This window comes from Artemia franciscana, chromosome 11 (assembly GCF_032884065.1).
Source record: "Artemia franciscana chromosome 11, ASM3288406v1, whole genome shotgun sequence".
In the NCBI taxonomy this organism is placed as follows: domain Eukaryota; kingdom Metazoa; phylum Arthropoda; class Branchiopoda; order Anostraca; family Artemiidae; genus Artemia; species Artemia franciscana.
This window is the reverse complement of record NC_088873.1, coordinates 47,718,360-47,741,023: the sequence shown is the minus strand read 5'-3', so window position 1 is coordinate 47,741,023 and position 22,664 is coordinate 47,718,360. Positions and strand designations below refer to the sequence as shown.

Here is a 22,664-nt window from a genome sequence, read left to right as displayed (position 1 = left end):
TCTATTTTTTAACTTAGCAACGTGTTTTCCTCCAAGAGCACTATAATAACTGGTCAAATTACGTTTAGATATTACACGGAGTTTAGCCGTTTTATTACAATATTTTTTTGTTACGCTAGAAGGACTAAGCCCAAAAATATTTTTCCAAGCTAATTGATGCCATTTTGGACCTGAATTATAAGCAAGACTTGCTCCATGAACTCTTGCATGATATGAACCTCGTTTAGACCGGCTTATTTGCTTTCCTCCGATGAATTTAGCAATAACTGACATGTAGCTTTCAGCTAAGTTTGTAGTTGCGTCATTTCGAAGCTGCTCTGCTTTTCGACACACAATATCGACCTCTGTCATAACATCTTCAAACACGTGCAGGGGAAAATTATTCCACCGATCTTCTATTTTACTATTCACGGTCAATTCAGCAATCTTAGGACATCCAGAATCACATTTTGTGTGGTTTCCGAAAACATGGTACGGACCTCTTTTTAACAAGATTTTCAATTCTTCTGCTGTTCCATTATTTTCAGAATTTATTTTTATCGCACCCCTTAAATTTTTTGTCAGTTGCTGGATAATTCCTCGGGGAAGACATTTTGTGTACAAACCTTTTTTATTTTTGCACAAATTATATAGATGGGCTGTATAGTTTTTTGTGACGTGATTTGCACATTCATGTTTCCGTATGTTGGAACCGTAGGAAACACTTTGTTTTAGCTTATAAAAAACACTGGAATCACCGTCACCGATAAACTCTAAAAACTGTAATCCGTGCATCTCCTCACTGGAACGAAAGCCTTCAACTAGAATATCTGTTTCCATGCTCCTTGAATTTCCGTTATAATTCAGAAAGCAGAAATGATCTTTGGGAATTACTTTGGCGTTTGCAGAAGAAAAACATATATAACAGTATTTATTTTTTATGCCAACATATAACAGTTTTTTCGTAAATGCATCTATGATAACTGCAACACATCCTTTGGCCGAATAATCGTGTCCTTTGCTACGCTTATTCCAGCCTCCATCACATATCACTTTTGTCCAGTATGAGTCCTCCTTATACCTATCATCATGAATGGCTGATTTTAAGGCCTCTCGTCCATTTTCTAGCAAAATTTCCGATAAACTATTCATCCAAGCATTACCAAGCTGCCTTTCAATACGGGAATAAACTATTCGTGACATTGGTTTCACTCCAAGCACCCCGAAGAATTCACACAGTGTAGAATACCCTCCTCCACTACCCATGGCTCCCCAAACAGCCTTCGAATTCAAGCAGCCTTTAAGACTTGATTTTTTTTCGGAAAAAGCAACCTGTGTCTGGTCCGTAAAACTTGAAAGATATTCTTTTACGCTTGTTGCTGGACATTCTGGTTCACCTTTAATCCTCTTTTCCCAGTTACACTTATTACACTTAACTTTCAGTTCAGTTTTCAGGCCTTTCTTTTCTAATTGCTTTATAATCAATTTTCCGTGATCGCAACTGATTTTGTGTCTGAATGCTGAAATTACTTCAGCAAGGAAATACCTTAGATTCACAATGCAGTTTCCATCTGGAATTCCAGATAAGTCTATCTCAGTATTCGTATCGGGGCAATCAACACCGTAAGAACCACTACCGTTTCCCAATTTATTTGAATCGTCTATGAGAGGATTTGCTGAAAATTCTTCTGAAATTTTCGATCCATTTGACAAATTATCTTTATCTTGTTCTCCAAGCAGCACCTTTCTAAAAAAAATGAAAAGAACCATAGAAAAACAAAACAGCGACCCGGCTCAATAGTAAACGAAAGTCTAAAAAACGAAATTTTGATACTAATAAATACGTCAAAAGAATCGGATTTTAATTAAATTTAGTCCTACCCATCAAAAGATAAGAGCCTGAGAAAATTTGTCTTATTTTGGAAAAAAGGGGGAAACACGCCCTAAAAGTCATAGAATTGTTTTGCCAGAAGACTGATCAAGGGTGCGTGTTTATTTGTTTTTTGTTTTCTTTTTCCCAGGGGTGATTGTATCGACCCATTGGTCCTAGGGTGTCGCAAGAGGGCTCATTTTAATGAAAATGAAAAGTTCCAGTGCCCTTTTTAAGCGACCAAAAATTGGAGGGCACCTAGGCCCCCTCCCACTTTCATTTTTTTTCTCAAAGTCAACAGATCAAAATTTTGAGATAGCCATTTTCTTAAGCATAGTCAAAAAACATAATAAGATGTCTTTGGGGACGACTTACTCCCCCATAGTTCCCGGGGGAGGGGCTACAAGTTATAAACTTTGATCAGTGTTTACCTTGACCTGATGCCCACTTAATTGGACAATCTGTCTTGGCTTTTTCTACAATTGGCCATGACTTGACTTTTCCCACAACTATTCCTTTTAATTAAAAGTCAACGGTTGAGGGGTTTTGGCTGAGGGGGGGGGGGTAGAGGGGAGGGAGCTACGTTGAAGGATCTTTACTTAGAGGAATTTGTCACGGGGGAAAAGAAATTCAATGAAGGGGCATAGGATTTTCTAGCATTATTAAAAAAAACACTGAAAAAATAATAATGAAGAAGTTTTTCAACTGAAAGTAAGGAGCAGCATTAAAACATAAAACGAACAGAAATTATTACGCATATGAGGGGTTCATCTCCTCCTAAATACCTCGCTCTTTCCGTTAAAGTAATTTCAACTATATATTCTACGGACTTGGTGATTCTAGGGTCATTCTTAAAGAACCGGGAGAAAATTTAAGCTTTAGTGTAAAGAGCGAGGTATTGACGAAAGGGCAAACCCCCTCATATATGTAATACAAATATACAAAGTTCTAGGTGCTTTTATAAGTTACCAAAAATTGGAGGGCAACTAGACCTCCTCCCCCACCCCATTTTCTTCAAAATCGTCAGAACGAAAATATGAGAAAGCCATTTAGACAAAAAAAGATATGCAAATTTCGTTGTGCGGTTAGCCAAATCAAAACATGCATTAATTTAAAAACGTTCAGAAATTACATAAAAAAAACAGTTTTTTTTAACTTCAAGTAAGGAGCGTCATTAAAACTTAAAACGAACAGAAATTATTCCGTATATGAAAGGGGTAGTCCCCTCCTCAACGCCTCGCTCTTTACGCTAAAGTTTCTTATTGTTTTAAAAAGTATAGTTGTGAGAAAGAGTCAAACTTTAGCGTAGAGAGCGGGACATTGAGGGACTACCCCCTTTCATAAACGGAATAATTTTTGTTCGTTTTAATGTCGCTCCTTACATGCAGTTAAAAAAAACTTGTTTTTTTTTATTTAATGGACAAGAGGGAATGAAACTTGTATATGTAATTTTTACTTACCGGTATTTTAAATTCAGCCACCTTTTGTTGATAATTTTCTTCCTCATATCTCAAATGTCTTATTGACTTCAGTTGACAAGTCAACTAATCAGAGACACAATGCCTTGGAGGCGTAATGCCTAAAATTGGATAAGAATCCCGCCTTTTTTTCTATTGGCTGATGAACAACGCTATTAAGCCGGAAACAGGGGTAAAATAAGTAAAAAGTAAGCACATTTTGAAATTGTATTTTTCTGATTTTGCTTTCAAACTATTTATGATAGACATCAGAAATTTTCTGTAATGGTTGTAGATTATAAAATCTACATATGATCCAAAATTCTACCCTCTGGAGCCAACTTCATACCTTCTAGCAAGAAAAATGTTGAAAATTAAAAATAATTTTTTGCACCGTTAAAAATAAAAATATAACAATTCTGCAACCAACATTTTTTTTTAAATACTGGCAGGATGAACTAAAAAAAAAATCTACTGTCATTTCCCATCCACTAAATTTTTATTCACCAAACTAAAATAACTTGATTTCTTTTTTTTGCACGATAGGTAAAGCATATACAGAAAAAGTGAAACCAACATTTTTTTCCTTTTTAACTCGAGAGTCATCAAAAAAAAAATCAGTTCAAAATCACCAAAATCGCAGAAGTTATTCATGATTTTCTATCATAGGAGAAATAGCATTGGACACAAATTAAGACCATTAGCCTTAAGTAATTTTTGTATGCTGGTAACATGACGAGCAATTTCAAACGTGATTTCATATATTTGGAGTCATCATGAAGTAAAGGTCCTATTGATATACATACAGTATTATGATATACGATATACGGTCCTCTTGGTATACGATACCAGTATTGTTATCGAAAATCCCTTTCATTAAGAGTTTCTGATATTATTGACACTGATCGTTCTTCAGTTACAGTCTGTTGACTATAACTTTGAAAGTCTGTTAACTTCAGTTACACAAACTGTTGAAGAAAGGATAAACAAATAAAAAAAAAAAAAAAACCTATAAAAGATATTAAGGCCAAAATCGAGTCGAGCTACGTAAAAAGGTTAAGGGCTTTATTTAGTATGAATGAATGAATGAATGAATGAACTTTATTACCTGTAAAAGTATAAACAACACAAAGTATGGAGTATTATAAATAAACAAAAACAAAACGATAAATAGCAAAGAAAAAAAAATTCAAACTAACAAAAGACAACATGGACTAATTAACCAGTATCAATATGGAAAAAAGGCTGCAGAGTGTCGTAAACATGAATAAAGTTGATAGTCTTTTTACATAAATCATCACTGGAAGACCGAATCCGAGAAGGCACATCTATTAAACCAATTTTCAAAAATTATTTTCAACCAAACATTATCAAATAGTCCCAATCAGGTTTGCACCCATGGGTGGGGACAAAGGCGATGTCGGTTCCCCTCAGGAAAAAAATACATTCTTTTTTTAAATGTTATTTAATCTGCTTGGTTTATTATTCATTCCTTAGTCCCTACTCAAGACTTGCATTCAAAGAGCTTAAATAAACTTTAAGTAATGCCGTAAAGTACCGTTTTTTTTCTATGGAATGTTTAAAGTTTTCCGTTGGTTGGCCCAAGAGCCCCCGGTCATTCCCCCATTATTATTGTCTGAGTGCGTCACTGGTCTCAATTTCACTAGTTGTTGGGATTAAAGGGAACACCTAACAAGACCCCCTCAACACCTATATCTAATGGAACATCATTATCTTCGTTTTTTCTTTTGCTATTTGTTCTCTACCATTGTTATGTCTGATTTTTCAAGGGAAGAATAGAATATCACAGTAAGCTGGAATGAAAATGGATTAGATGATATCCCATGGGACAAGGGGGAACAATGCCTTCTCATGGCAAATGCTTTCTAATTATGTTTGGCCAACATGATTTTGCATAACTTGCGATATGTATTACTAGTTTTTCTTTGGAACACTTACATTTAACCTGAATGGAAGGAAGGGGAAAAGAACCCCTTGTTTGCAGATATAGTTGGCATAATTTTTACTTCTCAGTTGGGATATATCATGCATAATCAAGAAATATAAACCTTTTTTTTTTCTTGAATAGGAGTATCGTACTCATTGACTCAATAGCTAGTTTCTAGTTGTAATTTTTTCGTTTTCAAATTTTAAAACTTCTTGATGTCTTTTGTTGCCATTTTTTGTGCCTAAAATTGCAAAAGAGTGGTAGGAAGGACTACACTAGGTAATTCCTTTGGAAATGGGGTCTCAATGGTAAACTGACCACTTTGTCACTTGTCCAGGATCGTTGAGCCTGAGCTAATTTGCTGCAAATCTACAATCAACTTCTACAAACAAGGCTGTATTTACGGAGGGAGGTTAGGGGGTTTGAACCCAACCCCCTCGTAATGTTTGTCCGACTCGTAAAAACGTAACAAAAATGAATGTAAACACATTTCTGATGCTTTTTTATTTACATCCCCCCCGAAAAAAATCGTTTTATACCTCCCCCCCCCAAAAAAAAAAAATCCTGGATACGACCCTGCCTACAAATTAGCTCGTAATTCCTGCTTTCTTTTTTGCAGGTGTCCTACAGTATTGGTTTTAACTATACAAATCCAACTGCAATTTTGGAGCCTTCTCTTAATATTAGCAGGACTGGAAAAATTCCTTCTAAGCTTCCAGAAATATTCCGGTTGTCTTTAATTTGCACTGGTCATCTTATTGCGGAAGTTGATTTAGAAATATACTTCAACTTTACAACTGGAAGAGGAAAGGGGCGGGAAGTAAAGCAACTCATCTTTAAGAGGAAAAAAATTTGTAAAGGTATGTACAAATTTTCAGTGCAGATTTTTTGGTACTTTTCGGTTATTGAAAACACACCCAAAAAGTGAAGTTAGCTTAATCCTAATGAAAAAAAAAACGTAATGATAATTTATTACTTTAGAAACAAAATTATGGAAACCTAACCCAACCTAACCTAATGTAACCTAACCCGACCCCTACCTCCACCCCACGCCCAAATTATACAAGTCTATAGAAATATGAGAGTCCTATAGAGTCCTATGCATTGTTGCATCCTTCACTGGTTTTTGTAGCTACCGGTTTTCTGAGATGTAACCTAAGCGTAATTCTTGAATTTATTTATGTTACCGTGAATGTCCGCAAATTGATTAATGTCGACATTCACCGGTGAATCTCCGACATACCTTTTTTTCTCCTTAAAGTTAGTCAGCCAGTCAAATTTTTCTATCTAATACAAGGTTTGATGATGAACAATAGATTAGATTAGATGAGGTTAGATTGGTCTAGGTTAGCTTGAGTTAGGTTTTGAACCCACTTCTGATATTTAGAACCAAATTTAACCTAATCTAATAAAACCTAACCTAATCTTACTTAACTAACATATCCTAACCTAACTTTAACTTTTACTATCATAGCTTGCGTAAGACTGAAAAAGCTGACTCGCAATGCTAATTGAATCGAAGCAGAGAAAAATGAATTTCGGACAGTCACCAGTCGATGTCGTCATTAACTAGATTAAATAAAAAAAGTTTTTTTTTAACTGCAAGTAAGGAGCGACATTAAAACTTAAAACGAACAGAAATTATTCCATATATGAAAGGGGCTGTCCCCTCCTAAAAATCCCGCTCTTTAAGCTAAAGTTTATTATTGTTTTATAAAGTAGAGCTGCAACAAAGAGCCAAACCATAGCGTAAAGAATGGGATGTTGAGGAGGGGACAACCCCTTTCATATACGGAATAATTTCTATTCGTTTTAAGTGTTAATGTCGCTCCTTACTTGCATTTAAAAAAAAACTTTTTTTTATTTAATTTCTGAACGTTTTATTAATGCATCTTTTGATTTTGGCTCACCATAGATGAATAACTAAAACAAAATTCGCATATAATTTTTTTTTTAACACCTCACTCTTTACACGAAAGCTTAAGTTTCGCCCAATTCTTTAAGAATGACCCCAGAATCACAAAGACCGTAGAATAAATATTTGAAATTACTATAAGTACTTTAGCGTAAAGAGCGAGGTATTTAGGAGGAGATGAGCCCCTCATATGTGTGAACATTTCTGTTCATTTAAAGCTTTAATGCTGCTCCTTACTTTCAGTTGAAAAAAGTTTTTCATGTTTATTTTTTCATTTTTTTAAATAGTGCTAGAAAATCCTGCACCTCCTTCATGGAATTTCTATTCCCCCATAAAAAATTCCTCCATGGAAAGATCCTTCCACTTAGCTCCCTCCTTTAAACCCTCCAACCAAAAAAATCCCTCCTGGAAACGTCTGTACACTTCCCAATAACCATTACCGTATGTAAACACTCTTCAAAGTTTGTAACTTGCAGCCCCTCCTCCGGGGAATGTGGGAGAGTATGTCGTCCCCAAAGACATAGTTATTATGTGTTTCAACTGTGCTGAACAAAATGGCTATCTTAAAATTTTGGTCCGTTGAAATTGGGAAAAAATGAGCGTCTCCCTCCAGTTTTTTTGGTCACTTAAAAAGGCCACTAGAACTTTCCGTTAGAATGAACCCTCTTGGGACATTTTAGGACCACTGGGTGAATACCAACAAAAAAAAAAAAAAATAAAACGCACCCGTGATCGGTCTTCTGGCAGAAAATATAGTTCCTCGTTTTTGTAAATAGGAGCTTGAAACGTCTACAGTGGGGTTCTCTGATACGCTGAATGCGATAATGTGATTTTCGTTAAGGTATTGTGACTTTTAGGGGATGTATCCCACTATTTTCCAAAATAAGGCACATTTTTTCAGGCTCTTATCTTTTGATGCGTAAGACTAAATTTGATGAAACTTATATATTTAAATTCAGCATAAAAACTCGATTCTATTGAAGTACCTATTAGTATCAAAATTCCATTTTTTAAACTTTCGTTTGCTATTGAGCCGGGTCGCTCCTTTCTGCAGTTCGTTACCACGAACTGTTTGATTTCGAACATTCACGGTAACATTTTAAACGACAAGTACCTTTTTTTTGTAAAATGCTTCTGATAGCGTCTTGTGCCACTCCAATACAAGGGTCCACACTGTTAGGGGAGTGGGGCAAGAGAACCCCATTTACACTTCGTGACTTCTGTGATTCTTTAAATAATGGTATATGCTATTCAAGAGAGTCGCCAAGTTTACCCCTCACCTTTCATAAGAAACTGATTCTCACTCAAGTTAATGGCTCAATTTTCTTCAGAAATTACGGGAAAGGCTGGCGAACGCTCTAAAGAATCTTAAGGTATAAATAATCTCAAAATCCTTTCTTAGTCTAAAAATCTAAGCTTTCATGCAAATATTTTCGGATCTCTCTTGGTAAACTCATATGTAGCTGTCGTAGCAAGGCTATCAATAGACACCTCTTTTTCTAGGAGGAGATTCTTTATTGATAGAAATATTTTTTTATTAGGATTTAGTGGTTTTAAGGTAGCTGGGCCATCGGTACTTTGGCCATCCTTGTCCTATTCACCCAGGAGCTTATTCACTTTTGAGTGAGGTTATATTTATACATTTACATTTGTCACAGATGCGTGTTGTGAATTTGACCTGAAATATACATTCGGCCTTCGAGTTAAGCTAAGAAGGGTTTCTAGTTATAACCTTTTTCGTATTTAAGTCACCCCACTGTAATGAATATTCCGGTTCAGTTTTATGAAACATCTCCAGATACCACTTGTATGTTTTCAGTTGAAGCTGAACTTGAAGCTGAACTGGAAGCCTACTTCTTGTGACTTGCAAAAATACAGAATGGTCGAAAATAATTACAAACTAGTGGTCTCATTTGCTGGCTAGTTGCCCTCTAATCTTATATTGGTTCCTTAAAAGAGGCCCTAGAACTTTTGTTTCTGGTCGAATGAGCCCTCTCTCCATCTTCTAGGGTCACTGGTTCGATGCGATCACCCGTGGGAAAAAACAAAAATACAAATAAAGACACATCCGTGATCTTACCTCTGGAAAAATAAAAATGCAAAATTCCACATTTTCAAACAGTTTGTGGTAGCCAAATGTGTAAAATTCATTAGGTTTAGTGTTACCCATTGAAAGCAACAACCCTGTGAAAAATTGTCCTATTTTCGAGAAAGGGGGGAAACATCCCCAAAAGATCAAAGAATTTTAATGAAAATTGCACCGTGAGATTCAGTGTATGAGCGAACCCTGCTGTAGAGGTTTTAAGCTCCCTTCAGCAAAAATATGAAATTTTGTTGTTTTTTTCCAAGGGTGATCGTATTGAACCAATCGTCCTAGAAGACCGGGAGAGTGCACGTTTGAACATAAATTAAAAGATAAAAGTGGAAATTAAAAAGAGCCCTCTTTAAGTGACTAAGAAGATTGGAGAGTTCCTATCACCCTCCCACGTCCCCTTTCCCCAATGTCGTCAAATCAAGATTTTCAGATAGCCATTTTTTTCAGGATATACGAAATACCCAATAACTATGTCTTTGGGGATAACATGCCCCCCCCGGCCTCTGGGGAAAGGTCAGTAATTTGTCCATTGTTAATGATATTGTTTATGAAATTTACCCGTACAGTATTTGTTATTGGAGTACACAGACATTGTTTTGGGGGGAGGGGGAGGGGAGAATTATCTTCTGGAGAAGGGTTTCCATAGGGAGTATATTTTTCTGAGGGGGATTCCGAGGATTAACTTTCCAGGTGAAATTTTTCATGGGGGATTGGACAGAATTCCTATACAAAATTATTTTTATTTGTCTTACTTTCTTTTTGTCAACCCAAATTGGCATTTGAAGATGTTCCGGGTGAATAGTATGGAGGAAATTTTCAGCGGGGTCCAGGATTCTCTGGGGAATGTTTCATTGATGGGGGGGGGGAGTCCACGGAATGAATACTCCATGGGAGAATTTTTAGCACGAAAAATTTTCCAAGGGGAATTTTTAACAGCAGCAACTTCCCATTGGGGGAGGGGGATTTCCAGGAGACATTTTTCCACAGAAGGCGTATTTCCGAATTGATTGGAGAAACTATTGGAAATTAGAGTCTCCCGTAAGGAGAGAGAATTTAACATGGAGGGGGATCCAGATTTACTGGCGTTATTGGAAAAACAATTAGAAATTCAATAAAAACAATATATTTTTTCAACTGATAGTAAGGAGCAACATTAAAGCTCAAAACGAACAAAGGTTATTCCATATATGACGGGATTGCCCCCCTCTTCGATATCTTGCTCTTTAAGTCTAAGGTTTTACTGTTGGTTCCAACCTTTTAAGAATGATTCCTGAAACACAAGGGACGTTTAATTAGAATTAGAAGTTTTCTTTAAAAATACTATAAAGCTTTAGCGTGAAGATCGAAGTATTGCGGGGGGGGGGGTGTCAATCCCCTCATATGAGGAATAATTTCTGTTCTGTTTAAGTTTTGATGTTCCTCCTGAATTTCAGTTGAAAACACTTTTTTGAATATATATATATATATACATATATAGGAAATTGAAGCCTCTACAGCAGGGTTCTCTTATATACTAAATTTGAAGCTCTGATTTTCATCAAGATCACTTATCACTTGACCGTTGGGTGTTGTTCCCCCTCCTTATTTTCGAAAATTTGGCAATTTTCTTAAGGCTCGTAACTTTTGATGGGTAACAATAAATCTAATGAACTTCATATATTTGAAAACAAGCGATCAAAACTCTGTTTTTTTACAGTTTCGGTTACTATTGAGCCGCGTCGTTCCTTCCTTACTGTTCGTTACTACGAACTATTTGATGACCTGGCCTCTAGCATGTGTAGTATAGATGGGCCACTCCTGGATGGGTATTCCTTTTAGATCTGTTCGTAGTTAGTGTTATGTATTTTATTCATAGTAATAATTTCTTTGTATATTTCTCTATTTTCGCGCTCCATCGTTTTCACTTCTGTAGTCGTTTTAATCGGTTTTCACCATATATATATATATATATATATATATATATATATATATATATATATATATATATATATATATATATATATATATATATACATATATACATATATATATATATATATATATATATATATATATATATATATATATATATATATATATATATATATATATATATATATATAATTTTTTTTCATAGGTGAATCATTAATTATTCCCGTGCCAACAAACAAGAAATCCTCAAATTTCATTTCCATCCCCGGGAATCCCAGTCTCGACAACGAGCCTGTTTTAACATTCCCAAGTGCTCCAATAAGCCCTAGTCCACACGCAGATGGGGATACAGAACATGAGAGTACATCGCCAGTTATGTACATAATGTTAGGGTGTGCTGTTGGCGCAGCTGTTGTTTTGATTATTATCGGAGCGGCGATTGTGTTTCGGAGGAAAAAGAAGATAAAGAGAAATAGAATTATAGGGTGAGTATAGCTCCCAACGTATAAGAGCTCTATTTTTTTTTCTTTGGAAGATTAGCTACTTACTGAAAGACTAACCACATGAATTAGCTACGGGGCACATTTTCTTCTTAACCTACGCGTTTGAAAATACGTGGTGTTTTCTTATTTTCAAAACAGATTGAAACTTTTTTTAATTTTACTTCTCAGTGTGTAAGTGTAATTTACTTTAAAAAAATGAAAACGGTACCCTTGTAGTAGAGAAATAAAAACAAAAAATGAAAACCACTTAAAAAGCCTGTTCATTTGAGCCTTACATACCTATTTGCGTATACGTTGGACAGGGCATGCACGCAATAAATGGTTGGTTTATTTTCCTTTTCTTGGGGGGGGGGAAGGGTGGATGGTCAAGTATATGGACAGTAACAAACATGCGGATCATATGAATATTTTATGAAGATCAGGAGACATCGGAGAAACGCCTGGCCCCTGACTATGTAACTGCTTTATGCTTACCTATGCTAATTGAATTTAAACAACATAAATCTCATGCCACTTGAGTAACTTGGGCATTGTTGTCAAATTCATGGAGGAGTGGGGGCCCGCCCCCATATACGAGGATCAGGCTACTCGATATTATTAATAAACTCCTTCAAGCTCTCGACCACAACTTTTGGTCGCATCTTTAGACGCTTCCATTCGTTGAACTTCTTAAAGCTTCGCTTTTTCCTCCTTCAGGTCGACCAGTTTCAGTCAATAGCATCAAATTTTGAAGGTTTTCAAGTTGCGTTCTAGCTCAAGCATTGCTCAAAGTTAATTCGTGACAAGCGATCAGCAGTATCACTTCACGAAAATACAGGGAGTGAGGAGGGCGAGCAGCAAAATATATATTTTTTTAAATAGAGGGAGGAGTTATTTTAATTATTATTTTTATCGATGAAAATACCCAAGAAAAACTTTTTCCAATACTAACACCAAAGAAAGATGGCTTTTGAAAGCGAGAAAGAAAAGGGGAAAAAGGAAAAATGATTTTTTTTTCGTTCTGGGTGCAATAGAATATTTTGTTTTACGTTGGAGTCGGCTTTTTAATTATGAAGAACTTTATTTAACAGCCGTAACGATTTGCTGATTTTGAGGATTCTTAATATATATAATATATAACTAATCTATATATAAGATTAGTTGAGTCGTGATGGATAACTCAATTGGCGTACACCAATACATTCTGTGGATGAATTCAATCTGTTTTGGTGTGTTTTGCTTAATTTGTAAGATGCTTCGATTTTTAATTCTCCTAAAGTGTGTTTTAGGCTCTTTTGTCAGTCGTATAAGTATTTAGAAAAGGGAATTTATGATATCGAAATTTGTTTGCCCGATCTTGAAAGCGTAAGAACTAAAACCTTGGAAAACTAACTTAATTCAGCTTTCAATTTCAGTGTCATTTATTAGAAATAGAAAAATCTTTTTCATACTGTATACCCTCCAAATGTCAAGGCATGATATTAAGAAGTGAAGGGAAAATAAATCCTATTAATTGTTTCTCGATAATTTTTCAGCTAGATACTATCCCAAATAGGATTTAAGTCCATTAAAATCCCAAAACTTGAAACCCAAAAACCCAATTAGGAACCTGAAACTCAAAAACGAGGATGTAAACCTGAAACATATTTTGGGTTTTCTGGCCTACTTGAAAATTCCTTTCGTGTAACATGCCTCCCTTTGAATTATCGTAGCTTATATTTACCTGTAGCAAATAAAATTGCTATTTTGTTAATTTCCTTTTCTTTCAGATCTTCATTTTTGGGAGGCACTGCACGAGTTGTTGACTCCTCCAAGCAACACCCAACTCTAATTCGCTCACACTCCCCTCCTTCCGGCAACCCATCTGATAAAAGCACTACAAGCTCTTACGCCATTTATACCACCCTTCAACCATCAAAGACCTTTGACAAAAAGGACGAATATTATACAGCCAATGGCGAAACGGAGGAGTACTGTTGTTTTCTAAGCACTTACAACAAAAGTGTTAGTAGTAGTTATTCAGCGGATTTTGGCTCAAAAACTGATGAAAGAGAATTGGTCAATATTGAGAGGTAAGCCTTCTTTTAAGCCTATTGTCGATGGAAAGACAGATTATATTGTTGGCTGAAAACCATTTGTTTATATGAAGTCTGACGATGTCATCAAACAGAGATGCTCATCAAACAGAGATGATGACCATGTCATCATCTAAAGAGATGCTGCTAGTTCTGGCGGTTGTCTTTTTTTTATTATATTCTCTGTCGAAGCAACTAAGAAATCCTCTTTGTAAATAATCTCTTCAGGGAGGTCATTTGCATGGCAATAGAGCTTTCTTTTACATGCTCCTGGTGAGGAGCTCGTTGCTCTAAGTACTCTTTCCTGTTTAAAAAATGAATCTCTTGTGAATCAGATCCGTCTCAAATTATTCTACAAGTGTCCATTTTCATCTTCGCTGAACCATTGCGTCACAAAATTAAATATGTATCTGAAAGGCACACTTGGGACCCCCTTAGAACCCTGCTGACTATTGGATCTTGACAACATACAAGTTCTTCTTACTTTTAAGACAAGATGTATGATAAGTCCTGTTCAAATATATAGGGATTAAGCCAAAAATGTACTTACACAGGTTGTAAGTATTTCTCCTCCAGAGCAATAAAATTAATAAATATTTTGCTAAGGGCCATATCCAGCGGGGGGCATGGGTGTAATAAGTTTGTAGCCTATCCCTCCTCGCTTCCCAGATGTTTCTCTGACTCGTAATTTGGCTGTAAAAATGCATATAAAAAGACTGTATCTCTTTAACAAAATTCAGAATTATTTGTCAAATTCGAAAATTGGTTTAAAAATGCACGTAAAAAATTCTCAACCTCTCCCTCGAATGAAATTGTCTAGCAAAACTTCCTTTTAGAAACTCCTAGCCATAAGTTATCTGCTGCAGGTAGTCTTGCTGAGCAGCACCATGACCAGTTTTGACATACGTTCTATCTACGAGGTATGCCATTTAACTATCCTATCTAGCGATGTCTATCTGAAAAAAAAAGATAGAAAAAGGAGCTATATGGTACCACATTTAGTGTTCTTACTACTACTATTAACAGCTCACCGCAACGCCAAGCCGCCTGAGGATAAAACAGCTACGCACGCTCCTTCTACATCCCAATCTATTCAAAGACTTTCTTTACACCTTCTCAGGAAGTTCCCATTCCCTTAACTCTTTCTTTACGACATCCTTTCACCCCTAACTAGAACGACCTGCTTTCCTTCTAGTCCTAAACGATTGGCCAAAAAAGACAATCTTTGGCAATTTCTCATCGTACTTTAACCATATCACGAGTATCTACAAACGCTTCATTGTTGGCAAACAAGGGACATAAATATAGCGATCGCAAATTCTGTCGGTCTGTCTGTCCCGGTTTTGCTATTTTGGACACTTCCAGATAAGCTAGGACGATGAAATTTGGCAGGCGTATCAGGGATCAAACAGATTAAATTAGGAATAGTCGTTTCTCCGATTCGATCATCTGGTGGGAGTGGACGGACGGTTAATTTAGAAAAATTAGAAAAAATGAGGTATTTTTAACTTACGAACGGCTGATCAGATTTTAATGACATTTGATATTTCGAACGGTATCTTGTCTCAGAGCTTTTATTTTAAATTCCGACCAGATCCGGTGACTTTGGGGGGAGTTGGAGGGGGAAACCTGAAATCTTGGAAAACGCTTAGAGTGGAGGGATCGGGATGAAACTTGTTTGCAAAAATAAGCACAAGTCCTAGATAGGTGATTGACATAACCGAAAGAGATCTTCTCTTTTGGGGGGAGTTGGGGGGGGGGGGTAATTCGGAGAAATTTGACAAAAATGAGGTATTTTTAACTTACGAACGACTGATCGGATCTTAATGAAATTTGACATTTAGAAGGACCTCATACTCTTATTTCAAATCCCGACCAGATCCAGTGTCATTGGGAGGAGTTGGAGGGGGAGCTGGAAATCTTGAAAAACGCTTAGAGTGGATAGATCGGGGTGAAACTTGGTGGGAAGAATAAGCATATGTCCTAGATAATTTATTAACATAACCAGACCGGATCCGCTCTCTTTGGGGGAGTTAGGGGGGATTTACTAGTTTGGGCACTTCCAGATAAGCTAGAACGATGAAAGTTGGCAGGCGTTTCAGAGACCAGACTATATTAAAATAGAAATAGATTTTTCCGCGATTCGACCATCTGGGGGGGGGGAGCGAGTGAACAAGATAGTTGAGAAGAATTTTATTTGTCGATAAAATAAATGACTGTTCTTCTTAAGTATAGCTTGTGGTCTAGGGGTATGATTCTCTCTTAGGGTACGAGAGGTCTCAGGTTGGAATCTCGGGCCACCCCAATTTTTACATGAAGAAGATCCGAAACTAGATACGTGATCAATATAGCGATCGCTTACAGTTTGCAGGCGTATCAGGGACCTGGCCAGATTAAATTAGAAATAGTCGCTTCCCCGATTTCACTATCTGGGAGGAGCGGAAGGACGGTTAATTCGGAAAAATTAGAGAATATGAGGTATTTTTAACTTACGAACTGGCTATCGGACCCTAATGGAATTTGATATTTAGAAGGACCACGTGCCTCAGAGCTCTTATTTTAAATTCCGACTTGACCCGGTGACATTGGGGGGAGCTGGAGGGGAAACCAGAAATTTTGGAAAACGCTTACAGTGGAGAGATCGTAATGAAACTTAGTGTGAAGAAGCTCTTGGCTCTTACGACCTCGTCACAAGTGCCATATGAGCTCTTGGCTCTTGTTCCACAGGGAAGGCTGGAGAAAGTAGTATCTTTCGGAAGAAAAAGTAATATAGTTTCGCCAAATATTGTATAAATCTGCACATTTCTGTGATTATTTTACTTTATATAAGAAGAAAGCAATTTGAAGATTTGATCGTTAAAAAATCAGTATGAAAATTAGTTTGTTTCAGTATATTTAGGCTATCTTTATAATATCCTCTCTTTTGGGAGGTTTTGGTTCTTTCACGTGGACAGCTTTTCGCCTACTGTCCATTTTACTGTCCATGAACGGTTGAAAAAGAAATAGTCTAGTAAAAGTATGGTTTTGACCTGGTATTTGAGCAACAGAAATATTTTGGCACCTAAATATTCAAAGAAATTCGCTTAATAACATATCCAAAATCAGTCGTGCAGAAATATCCTTTTTTCAGGGAAAAGAGGGGAAGGAAGGGGGATCTCGAATTTAAATTTCTGCAACATTTTCTGAATTAAAAGGTCTTTTCCTATTAATTGAAGTTCGGGGAACCCAAAAATGACATCAGAACTGGAAAATTCCATCGCTTAGTACCCCATTTCCATCCAAGCAAGATCAGAGTGGGGTAAAAATTGAAATGTTAAGTTATGCATTATCTCGTGGGTCGAAAGGTCATTTTCTATTAATTCGAGACTGGAGAGACCGAAAATGACGTCAGAATTTAAGAATTAAGTAACTTGATACCCCATTTCCACCTTAGGTGAGGTCAGAAGGAGTAAGAAAAAACAACCATATGTGGTATTATAATAATTTAATACGTAATTTACTAAAAAAAATATAATTGAAAATCAGTTTCCCATTAACTCAAGTCCGCAGAGACCGAAAATGATATCAGAATTGCAAAATTCCATTGCTTAGTACCCGTTTCCTCCCAAGCAAGGTCAGAGTGGGGATGAAAAACCGAAATGTTAATTTATGAAGTATCTGATGGGTTGAAAGGTCGTGTTCAATTAATTCAAGTCGGGATAGACTAAAAATTACATCAGAATTGAAAATTTCAATCACTTAGTTAGCTATCCCATTCCCACCCTAGCCGAGGTTAGATGGGGTGTATACCATTTATGATATTGTAACAATATGATACATAATTGAAAAACGGAGAAAATAGGTATTAAGCGAGGACATTCTCAATTCTGATGTCATTTTTGGTCTCCCCGGTATTGAGTTAATAGGGAACGATCTATCAATCATATTTTTCTTTCAATTGTTTAATATATTACTATAATATCACAATAGTATTTTTACCCCATCCGACCTCATCTTGGGTGGAAATGGGGTACCAAGGGATGGAATTTTTCAATTATGATGACATTTTTGGCTTTGTTTTACTTGAATGAATAAGAAAAACCTTTCAATTACATATTTTTTCAATCGAGTAATACATTATTATAATACCACAAATGGTGTTTTTACCCCTTCTGACCTCGCCTAGGGTGTAAATTGGGTGTCAAGTGATGTAATTTTCCAATTCTGATGTTTTCTTTGGTCTCTTTTGAATTCGTAGGAAACGATCTTTGGATCCAGAAAACGTTGCCGAAATATATTTAATCGTGTCTCGAAAATCTAGAAATACTTTACCATTAAGCAAACAAATTTTTCTAGGTGATGTTATTAAAAAAATTAAATAATTATGTTTAAAATAAAGAGAGAGAGAGATAAAGAGAGAAAGATGGGTCTATTAATATAAATAAACAAAACGGAACAAGCAAATGGCCCGAATCAAAGCTTGTTTGGGCTTACAACCCCGGTACATATACAAATAAATACAATACGAAAAAGGAGAGGAAAATAAAAGAAGAAAAAAAAGAAAAGAAAAGAAAAAGAAAAATTAAGACTTTGGCAAATGATACAGGAGAATTGTCGGTTTGAAGTAGAGTGACAGTAAAAAGAAATACCGTAGCGATAGGCAACTAGATTCAGTTCAAAACAAGCAGATATAGTCACTGAAGCCGGATCATATTTTGTGGAAGAGTGCGGTCGCCTTCTCCATCATCTTCTCCCTTTTGGTGCCATTGTGTGATGTGAGCTTCATCCACAACCAGGTAAATTGGCACAAATACCACCTTTGGATTATCCTAAGAGACGTATTCGCTTATTGGTTGCACGAACTCCCAAACGGAAAAAAATAACTCTATCAATCTGCCCGAGGCCAACTCAGCTGCAGAAGCTTCTCTTGCATCCTATTCTGGTTATAGCTTCCCTACTTACTTCCTCCCATGAAGTTTCTACTTCCTTCAAATCTTTTCTTGTGACCTGTTCCCATTCTGCCCCATGGACGTCTTATTTTTCGTTTGGCCCTGGCTGGATCGCTGCACACAATTTTTGGCAACCTAACATTCTTCATCCTAAAACTTGATCTAACAATCTCAATCTTGCTTTCATATTACTCCTGGACAGTGATATCTTTCAAATGAGTATCCCAGTTTCTCTGGAAGAATATAATATAATATGTTTCCTCTGCAAACGGACCAAGGACAGTGAAAATGAAATTTGGTTTTTTGAATTGGCTAAATGCAAACTTACTGAACTTTATATATCTTCCAAAATAAGGAAACTAGGAATTCAATTTCTAATGAATAAGATCTCCATTTGCAACTATCCAGTTTATGAAAGTGGCAGGCGCTAAGTTTGGAAAAAAAAAAAACAGACACCTGACGTGGATTAAAGATCAGCGAAAAATAAGCTTAAAACAACAAGCAGTTTAAGAAGGTATTTGTTATCTTCTGGAATCAACCGATTGTTCTAATGGAAGTTAATTGGATAATTTTTTGCCAACTTATTTTTATGGTTTAATCTGGCATCCCTAAAATATGATTTTGCACAAAAAATTCATCATTAAAAAATAGAAAAAACTTTAAAAACCACGGTTTTCAAGCGAAAGGTTGATTTTCTTATTACCTGAATCAAACAGTTCGTGGTAACGAACTGTAGTAAGGAGCGACCCGGCTCAATAGTAACCGAAACTCTAAAAACCGGAATTTCGATACCAACAGTTATATCAAAAGAATTGCATTTTAATGCTGATTTTAAATATATAAGTTTCATCAAGTTTCATCTTACCCATCAAAAGTTACGAGCCTGAGAAAATTTTCCTAATTTTCGAAAATAGGGGAAAACACTTGCTAAAAGTGACAGAATCTTAATAAAAATCAGATTCAGCGATCACACCATCAGATTCAGCCTATCAGAGAACCCTACTGTAGAAGTTTCAAGCTCCTATCTACAAAAATGTGGAATTTTGTATTTTTGGCCACAAGACAGATCACGGATGCGTGTTTATTTGTTTGTTTCTTTGTTGTTTTATTTTCCAGGGGTGATTACATCGACTCAGTGGTCCTAGAATGTCGCGAGAGGGCTCATTCTAACTGAAATGAAAAGTTCTAATGCCCTTTTTCAGTGACCAAAAAAATTGGAGGCCAACTAGGCCCCCTCCCACGCTTATTGTTTTCTCAAAGTCACTGGATCAAAATTCTGAGATATCTATTTTGTTCAGCATAGTCAAAAAACCAAAAAAAAATATGTCTTTGGGGACGACTTACTCCCCCACAGTTCCCGTGGGAGGGGCTGCAAGTTACAAACTTTGACCAGTGTTTACACATAGTAGCGGTTATTTGGAAGTTTACAGACACTTTCAGGGGGATTTTTTTGGTTTTGGGGTTGAGGGGAGGAGGTTTTTCGGGGGGAAATTTCCAAGGGGGAAGAGAATTTCCATGAAGAGCATTTTTTTAAAGAGCAATTAAAAAAAAAATATGAAAAAGTTTTTTCAACTGAAAGTAAGGAGCAGCATTAAACTTAAATCGAATAGAAATTCTTACACATATGAAGGGTTCACCTCCTTCTAATACCTTGCTCTTTATGCCAAATTAATTTTATTAATTTCAACTATTTATTCTATTGCCTTTGTGATTCAGGGGTTATCCTTAAGGGATTGGGACAAAATTTAATCTTTAGTGTAAAGAGCGAGGTATTGACGAGAGGACGAACCCCCTCATATATGTAATAAAAAAATACGAATTTAGAAGTTCGTTACGTAAGTTATTTTCGGGAGTTACGTAAATTTTTATTAATAAATACATTCGTAAAATTAAAAGTTCTAGTTGCCTTTTTAAGTAACCAGAAAATTGGAGGGTAACTAGGCCTTCTCTCCCGCTCCTTTTTATCAAAATCATCCGATCAAAACTATGAGAAAGCCATTTAGCCAAAAAATAAATTAAAGTGCAAATTTCGTTTTAATTATTCATGTGCGGAGATCCCAAATCAAAACATGCATTAATTCAAAAATGTTCAGAAATTAAATAAAAAAAAGAGTTTTTTTAACTGAATGTAAGGAGTGACATTAAAACTTAAAACGAACAGAAATTATTCCGTATATGAAAGGGGCTGTTCCCTCCTCAACGCCCCGCTCTTTACGCTAAAGTGTTTTACTGTTTTAAAAAGTACAGTTGAGAGAAAGTGTCAAACTTTAGCGTAAAGAGCGGGGCGTTGAGTAGGGAACAGCCACTTTCATATACTGAGTAATTTCTGTTCGTTTTAAGTTTTAATGTCGCTCCTTACTTTCAGTTAAAAAAAACTAGTTTTTTTTATTTAATCTTCATTAAAGCGCAAACGATACTTTAATGTTAAAGGATGAGAGGAACTGCTTCTAGGGTCATTTAAGACTACACTTTCAGGCAAAAACTTAAGAAATGTTTATATTTTCTAAAAATTTCTTTAATTTTCCCACCGTTCACCTGATTGTGGGGTTTATTTTTGCAAAACTCCGCCTTCCTAAAAAAAAATTTGCAAGGAACACAAGATTCTGCTTCGGGATAGAGTAGGACTTGGAAAATATGTGCAGAAATACATGAATTATACGATACATGAATAATTCGAATAAACCTCGTAACAATTGTAGAAATGTCAAGCTTTTTTTGGGGGGTGGGGGGGGGGCTGTCCGGACAACCTCTATGCCTTGGTTTCTTTTCAGGGATCTTTTTTTTTGCGTCCTTAACGCTTACGAGTCCAAGCAGGTTTCTCTAGACATCCCATCTTTTTTCTCTTTTAAAAGTTGAATCTTCAACTAGAATGCTTAGTTTACCAGATATTAAGAGATGCAACCCACGTATTCAAATGTCTTATCAAATCGTGTTTCTTTGCGGTTCATAAGCAACAATACTGTCTTGATGAGCCTCTCTGCCAATGATTGCAATCACTGATTCTTCATCATTCAGAAGTAACCCTCTTTTTGTCCAAATAATGCTCTAAATATTTGAATTGTTCTGCAAGTCATCAGTCAATCTTGAATTTAAAACAGTCATTTTTGTACACAAAAAGCAGAACGGACATAAAATTAAGATTAAAACTGCTAAATCATTGGCTGAGTTTTCTTGACCATGAACGTTGAAGAGGTACTTTAGACAATAGTTTTTAAATCTGTTTTCCATGGGTTCCCAGACTTTTGCACAAGTAGCTATTCGTAACCTTAACGTGAAAAATACTGTCTTCGCACTGTTTGAAGCTGGAAGGAAAAAATAAGGCTCTATGAATAATAGTGAAAAAAGAAATCACCAATGCAACAGCACAAACACAGAAACAAACACACAACCGAATCAAACAGTTCGTGGTAACGAACTGTAGTAAGGAGCGACCCGGCTCAATAGTAACCGAAACTCTAAAAAATGGAATTTTGATACCAATAGCTATATCAAAAGAATCGCATTTTAATGTTGGTTTTAAATATATAAGTTTCATCAAGTTTAGTCTTACCCATCAAAAGTTACGAGCCTGAGAAAATTTGCGTTATTTTAGAAAATAGGGGGAAACACCCCCTAAAAGTCATAGAATCTTAACGAAAATCACACCATCAGATTCAGCGTATCAGAGAACCCTATTGTAGAAGTTTCGAGCTCCTATCTACAAAAATGTGGAATTTTGCATTTTTTGCCAGAAGGCAGATCACGGATGCGTGTTTATTTGTTTTTTTTTTTTTTTTTTTTTTTTTTTTCCCAGGGGTGATCGTATCGACCCAGTTGTCCTAGAATGTTGCAAGAGGGCTCTTTCTAACGGAAATGAAAAGTTCTAGTGCCCTTTTTAAGTGACCAAAAAAATTGGAGGGCACCTAGGCCCCCTCCCACGCTAATTATTTTCCCAAAGTCAACGGATCAAAATTCTGAGATAGCCATTTTATTCAGCGTAGTCGAAAAACCTTATAAGTATGTCT

At 36.1% G+C, this 22,664-nt stretch overlaps 1 protein-coding gene across 1 annotated transcript in view; it reads left to right on the top strand.

Moving 5' to 3' along the window:
• LOC136033311 (tyrosine-protein kinase Dnt-like) overlaps positions 1-22,664 on the top strand; it is a 174,773-nt gene that overhangs the window by 80,468 nt on the left and 71,641 nt on the right. The window contains exons 3-5 of the mRNA XM_065714085.1: positions 5,874-6,114; positions 11,381-11,660; positions 13,427-13,729. Coding sequence (XP_065570157.1) covers positions 5,874-6,114; positions 11,381-11,660; positions 13,427-13,729 — 824 coding nt within the window. The remainder of the gene's footprint in view (positions 1-5,873; positions 6,115-11,380; positions 11,661-13,426; positions 13,730-22,664) is intronic.